Genomic DNA, 6,877 nt, shown 5'->3' on the forward strand with positions numbered 1-6,877 from the left:
TTGCGTGAAATAAAAATACTTTATGTAAATGGTTAAAAGTGGGTTTTGCTGGGGGGGGGACATCAACTGTTACGGCACTCAAGGGGTTAAAACAACATGGGAATAAGGAGAGTGCCGTAACTTGGAATATCAGATGCAGAATATGATTGGCAAAGACATTATTATATCCTAGCTGTCCTGGGCTTTGGGATTATAATGACGTCATATTCCTCCTCTTCTATGGATGAATGCTAAAGAACTATAGACAAGCAAATAATACAACAAGCTCTCCTCATATCTTGCAAGACTACTTCATCTTTTTTTTTTTTTTTTTTTTTTAACCCCCTTTTGCTAAATTCAATAGAGCTGATTTCCTATTCTTAGCAAGTAGCTGGCTGCCTTGTAGCATTACCCTGCAGGCTGAAGATGCTGGGCTTGCTAAGTGCAATCATATATAATTAAGTAAAAAAAGGCCATACTCGAGATGTGCATTTGAATCAGTCTTGGTTACAACTGATCTGTGGGAGAATTATTGTCTATGGTAATAAAAAAATCAGAAGAAGAGATGTCGTTTTCGCAGTTTGGATATCCATACGGCGGCAACTCTCAGGTAAGTGAAGAAGACGACTCACCACTTATTGCAAACGTTATTGGACTGTCACGAACATTTCATTTGTTTGCGATTCTGAATTGAATGTTTAGTTATCTTTGTGTTCTATATGTGGATTGTGATTTTGATATTATCTGCATTGGTGTGTACACTTTTTATCGGTATATATATATATATATATATATATATATATATATATGTATATGTGTGTGTGTATATTATTAGGCTATGTTGCGTAAATATCACAACTTTTCTGTTGATCTAAAAGTGAGGATATTCTCACTATTTATTAAATCTCATTAGGGGCACATAGTTTTATAGATAACATTTTAGTATATGTTCATTTTACTAGCGTGTGCTACCTTTCGATGCTGTGCATATTGGTATTAGTTAAATTATCGTTCAGATGTAATATTTTTTATAGATGTAAAATATTTTTTAAAGTCATTTTACAGCCATTATATTTGATAATATATCAACGTATTACGCACCGCTGTCTATCTTTGTACCGACACTTCTATGAAATGTTCAGTCAATCTTATATTATGTGTCTTGCCGTCTGCAGTTTTTGGTTTCTACAAATGCCAGCTCAACGTGTTACGAATCTGCAGCCAGATCTCTGCCTGAGATCCCCACTGCCCCTGCACAAACCCCGGCTCTCTGCTGTCCTTCCTATGAGAACAGGCTGCTGGTCGGCACCAGGACAGAACTCAATGCGGCTCTGGGGGTATATAACCCCACGTATGCTACAGCCACTCAAAGCTATGCAAGTTACCTCCCCTACTCCACTGACCCAGCAACCCTATACCCCACTTTGGTGAGTGACAGATTCCCTGGTGAGTGGGATGTACCCTTGCAATCATCCCTGAAGAACGTGTACTATTTTGTTAAATTAGATCATTGATCGGTTTTCTGACATTTTCTTTTAGCCCCCCCCATTTTATGGTAGAGATCTGGTTTAACTTTATGATCAGTCTAAAGCTTTGTGATTCATTGCATGTCCCTAAAAAAGGTTAAATGCAAAGGTTTTGCGTGTGTTACTTACCACGTCTCTGTATGCTATAGTCTGTGTTACACGCAATGACTCATTAAGTTTTTGTATGTGAAGAATTCGTCTCTCTACCTCTCTTTTTAGACCCCTCAATACGACATGAAGGATGGCACCAACTCTTTGCACCCAGGATTAGCCCAGCCTGCCGCATACTATCCATACGATCACACTTTTGGACAGTACCAGCACGACAGGTAACACTCTCTTTGATCAGTATGATAATTTCGAAGTGAGCAACGATATATCTGAGGTATGTCTATCAAGCAAGCATGTAGGATGTAGAATACTGATGCCAAATAATCCTGCAGATCCGTAGACAGTGCGTCACATAATGCTAAATATGCAACATTTTTTAAAACTGATCCTTAATTGTCAATTCTATTTTTTTTTTTTATTTATAACTGATCATGCTATCTGTCGGAACCTAAAAAGTTTAGATATCTCTTGTCTTCCTCGAACAGGTCAGAAACGATCACGTATATTATTCTTACTATAAGTAGCTTATTATATATTATACACTTGAAAGACCTTGACAGAATATGGGATTCAAGATAAACATTTATAACTGCAAACTGGCAAATAAAATGAATGCATTCTTGCAAAACCATTTTGATTTGATCTTAAGAGTTTTTTTTTTCTTCTTCTTCATAGGTTTACGTACTAAAAATGAATTATTGATAGAAAATATCTGATTAGTTAGACGTGTATCAGAAGTTCAAGAGATATTGTATAAGATCTTATCTTATCCTTCTTCACACATCTTTCTCATTTAAGGAAAATATTAAATGAGACTTTATTTGTATACATGAAAGGTATAAGTCTTAATATCTACTCCCTAGAAGCAAACAGTCTTTAAGAGATGTCTAGATTTGACTTTTGTATTTGACACACTTAATATTCTGAATAAGTGGGCTGAGGATGATGGCTCTTAAAGTAATACATACTTTGCATATAATTATTGTAATAGTTATAATAGCATATATAAGTATAGAATATTATGCGTTTGTCGCACATATAACAACGCCTATTAGAGCATAATATTCGGATATATTTTAAGTACATTCTAACTGGTAAATTAAATGTTGTAGGTAAAGTAATTTGTTGGAGATGGTGGCTGCCATTGTTTAGAAAATTAATCTGCGATGAAAAGGGGAATAGTTTTCATAAAACAGAGAGCAATCATTAATATCACTCTCGAAAAGAGATTAAATTCCCATAATTTTTATAGTGGTCTTTTTCATGGATGTCTGGGTTTGCCTTTCCAGTTCAATGAAAATAAGTCTATCCAGGTTCTTAAATATTTATTACGTGTTTGAAGGTTTGGAGCGGTGGATTTCACGGGCTCTGCCAGGCGGAAAAATGCAACCAGGGAAACCACAAGTACTCTGAAAACATGGCTTTATGAGCATAGGAAGAACCCCTACCCTACCAAAGGCGAGAAGATCATGCTGGCCATTATCACAAAAATGACACTCACCCAAGTTTCGACGTGGTTTGCCAATGCAAGGAGGAGGCTTAAAAAAGAGAATAAGATGACCTGGTCCCCAAAAAACAAAGTTGGAGATGAAGTTAAAGAAGACAACCAAGAGGGGGATGAATACAATTTAGGAGAAGATCCAGGTAACCACTTTGAAGTGTTATCTAACTACAATGACTAAACTTCATGCAAGTTACAAATTCCCAATACCAAATGGAATAGCTCGTAATACAGACCACATAGTACATGCCATTGATCATGATTACTGTTTGTTAGTACTAGGCATTGTAGGGATGGCCCTCCAGAATCTATATCACAAATCTTAACCCAAAGTAGTGAAACATTTACAGGGCTACCGCTGTTTCCCTTAGTGGGGCCCTATAAAAGTTGGAGCTACTTCTACAGATCATTCCCGGGAACATCGCAAGTATATATTACTTTAATTTACATAGCATTTGTGTGTGCTGCAACGTGCAACAAAATGCAATAGTTTTTCATTTTGAGAATCAGTATCTCTTTTCCACTAGATACTTGTAGCATCATATTAACAGCCTCAGGTTACAGATAATACATAAAACAATTGCTTCCAGACTAACCCATTTGAGCATTTTTTGAGTCACCTGATTCTCTGGAATAGTTAGAAGCAAAAATATTTCCAGTGTGTGGCCCATTTTACACCAGACTAATTGTTTGCATAGCTAATCAGATAAAACACTTAACATACTTTACGTATTTAAAAGTAAATCTGTAATTATTCTGATTCAAATGCTTGCTTTAAAAATACTTCATCTCAAGTCATCTTTTAAGTTCCACTGGTGCATAATCCTGCTATTATTTCCATCTAATTGGTTTCCTTCTTTATTTTTTTTTATCCCTGGTCTTTTCTTGAAGATAAGGTCTATAAACACGAGAAGGATTTTAGATTAAGTGACTTGGAAGATCTTGAAGAGTCTTCATGTCATGAAATGGGGAATGGACCAGACATTGAGCGTGGTGTCCCTCACAGGATCATCTCTAACTCCTGTGTATCAGATAGCAGCGAGTGCAGCGTGACACCACCTGTTAATTCTCTAACATTTGCACCTAACAAAGACAATGCGGGAGACATTTTGGGACTTATGGTTGATAAATCTAGTGTTCGCACGCACAGCGAGTCCACCTATGAGATAACGGAAAAACCCAAAATCTGGTCGTTAGCTCATACAGCAGGTGCCAGCATTACGGTGGGTTCTGATATGAGTTCTAAGAGCTCGGTCAGTCCAGATTGTTTCTTTGTTAGAAGAAGACACTCTACTCATAGCCTCTGCAGTGAGGTGAGGGCCATCCACAGTATAAAGACTCACACAGAAAGTTCTACTGAAGATTTGTCTCAGCCAACCAAGATATTTAGAACTTCAACATTCAACCTGCAATCATTCCAGCTCAGCTGCTCCTATCCCGGAGAGACATGTGAATATTCTTCTGGAGAAGAAGGTATCTGCTTTGCCTTAATCCTCTAAACTTTGCTGGAAACTGTAAGGGATAATCAGCAGGAGTTACCACTGAAAGATCTCTTTTATGCTTCCTTCCATGATAACGTGGGCGGAAAGCGTTGGTTTCGGTCCACTTTACATCATGCTGTATGTGCCATTTCCTAAACCGTCACGTGAGTTTTGAGGTCACCAACAGTGATATGACATCTTTTGCTAATCTCCTACACCATTGCTTCTTTCAATTCATGTTGTGTATATTTAAGAGTCCCCTCTCCTTAGTCTGCTATTTCATCTGAAAACTTGTGTAGCATCTTGTCAACTCCATAGTGCACATAAGCCATATGTGGAGATTGAAGATCTATCTTGTAAATGTCCTTTTACGCGGCGACAGACTCAAGAGCCTGGTCAACCAGGAGGGCAATCTGTCCCCCTGATTCTTTGGCATGGAGACTGCTGCTGCTGCCTAATCATCCCAGGCCAGAATATGCCACCAAACTTACATTTACAAGATGCTGGAGTATCCCTTTAATTGGTGATAACTGTGGGTGAAAACACATGGATTGTTATTCAATTCCCTGACCACCAGCAGGTCTTTGAAAGGTGACGTTCCACCTACACTGCTACATTTAACACTCTAGTAATTAAAGGCAACATTAGAAACGTCAGTTCTAGCACCGGGGAATGCTCAACCCCTTCCCAGAAGTAATTCTTTAATAAACCAAAATTTTCCCTCATTCATAATTTATGTTGGGAACACTTAATTATCATGGGGGCCAAACACAGGCACTGTAGGCTGTTGCCGTGGAAACTGAAAAAGGTTTTTTAAAAAGTATCTGCACTTTTATGCCATTAAACTTTAATAGAAAAGAATAAGATGACAAGTCTGATAAGGTTTATTTGCTTAACATGCTAGTGAGCTCGATTAATGTTTTTCCTAAGTGGAACAGCATCTTTAATATCTATTTATCTATCTATGAACTTATTATATTTTATCAAGCACAAAAACTATCCTGTGGAAAGACATTTTTTGGATCATTGATAAGAGGTTTCATAAATTTGAGACCTGTTGAATGTTGCTTTTGATTTTCTCATTCTAAGCCATTAAAATCATAGCCTTGGGGAATAAAACAGTATCACTGTAGATGTAGATCATGGAGTCTTTATTCACGCAATGACAACCTTAGTTTGTTAGAACCTTACAAACTGATCAAAACCTATTAGTGATGGTTTTTGTGTTACAAGACATTTAAGTTGTCCCAGCAAAACAATGAAGCAAAACTATAGTGATTAAACAATTCTTTCTGGGAAGGGGTTCAGCATTCAACAGGATTAGGAATTATATTTGTAATGCTCCGTTTAGTTGCAAAACAATTAAATTAATCAGAGTAGGTGGAAGAAAACTCATGATTTGTATGTTGTATGTACACTACTATTCAAGCGTTTGAGGTCACTTAGTTCACAGGCTAATCAATCATTAGAAAGCAATTTTGCAATTATGTTACTGCTAGAAATTGCCTTGTTTTCTATGAAAAGTGGCCCAAAACGTTTGAACGATAGTGTAGGTGGATCAATTGGGATCATTGGGATTATGACAATTCCCCATTAAATATTTGTGAAATAAGTGGTTGATAATATTGCAGATTGTGACTGTGTTTGCATCCAGGCATTGGAAAAGTCGTCAAGACAAGCCAAGAAGCTGCTGATCCAAGACAAGTTGGACTGTTGCAGAATAAAGACATACTAAAGACAGCCTTTAGACCAGTAATGAAGAGGTGAGGTGGGTGACAGATTATTATTATTGTTGTTGTTGTTATTATTATTATTATTATTAGTGTCAAATGAGTGGAGTGATGACCTAATCAATAATACAAGATGTATGTCACCACTTACCTGATATACTTCTGTTCCCTAAATCGTTAAATTAAATACAAATAATGGTCAATTGCTTGTTGACGTTTGATAAAAGTCTAGTGTTTTTAGTGTTACTACTTCTTGTAGCAATCTAGTTTTTAAGGGAAGTTATTCAATGTGAACTTACTTTAAGCTTGGATATAGTTTGTTGTCAGGTCTCAGGATCATAGAAATCAGATCACCCAATTGTTGAAGTGTCGACTCCATACTCATTGTGCTGTAATTTCTTGTCTGAATAAGCCTGTAACGTTTTCTTTCCGTTCGATCAGGTTGGCCAATTTTTGTGAAATTCTAGAAAACCGCAATTTTGCTGTTCAGCAATAAATTTCAAGTCTGGACCCTAGAAAGCATTCTTCATCTGTAACCAATAATGTGGC

The 6,877-nt window shown here is 37.0% G+C and overlaps 1 protein-coding gene across 1 annotated transcript; it reads left to right on the forward strand.

Annotated features, from left to right (window-relative positions):
- The first annotated feature begins 517 nt into the window (after nt 1-517).
- On the forward strand, nt 518-4,616 carry IRX6 (iroquois homeobox 6). The gene is made up of 5 exons (XM_053449783.1): nt 518-589; nt 1,155-1,406; nt 1,725-1,834; nt 2,959-3,260; nt 4,009-4,616. Exons 1-5 carry the CDS (start codon nt 518-520, stop codon nt 4,614-4,616), a joined length of 1,344 nt encoding a protein of 447 aa, XP_053305758.1.
- Nucleotides 4,617-6,877: the final 2,261 nt, after the last annotated feature.

Source organism: Spea bombifrons, chromosome 10 (genome assembly GCF_027358695.1).
Source record: "Spea bombifrons isolate aSpeBom1 chromosome 10, aSpeBom1.2.pri, whole genome shotgun sequence".
Lineage (NCBI taxonomy): Eukaryota > Metazoa > Chordata > Amphibia > Anura > Pelobatidae > Spea > Spea bombifrons.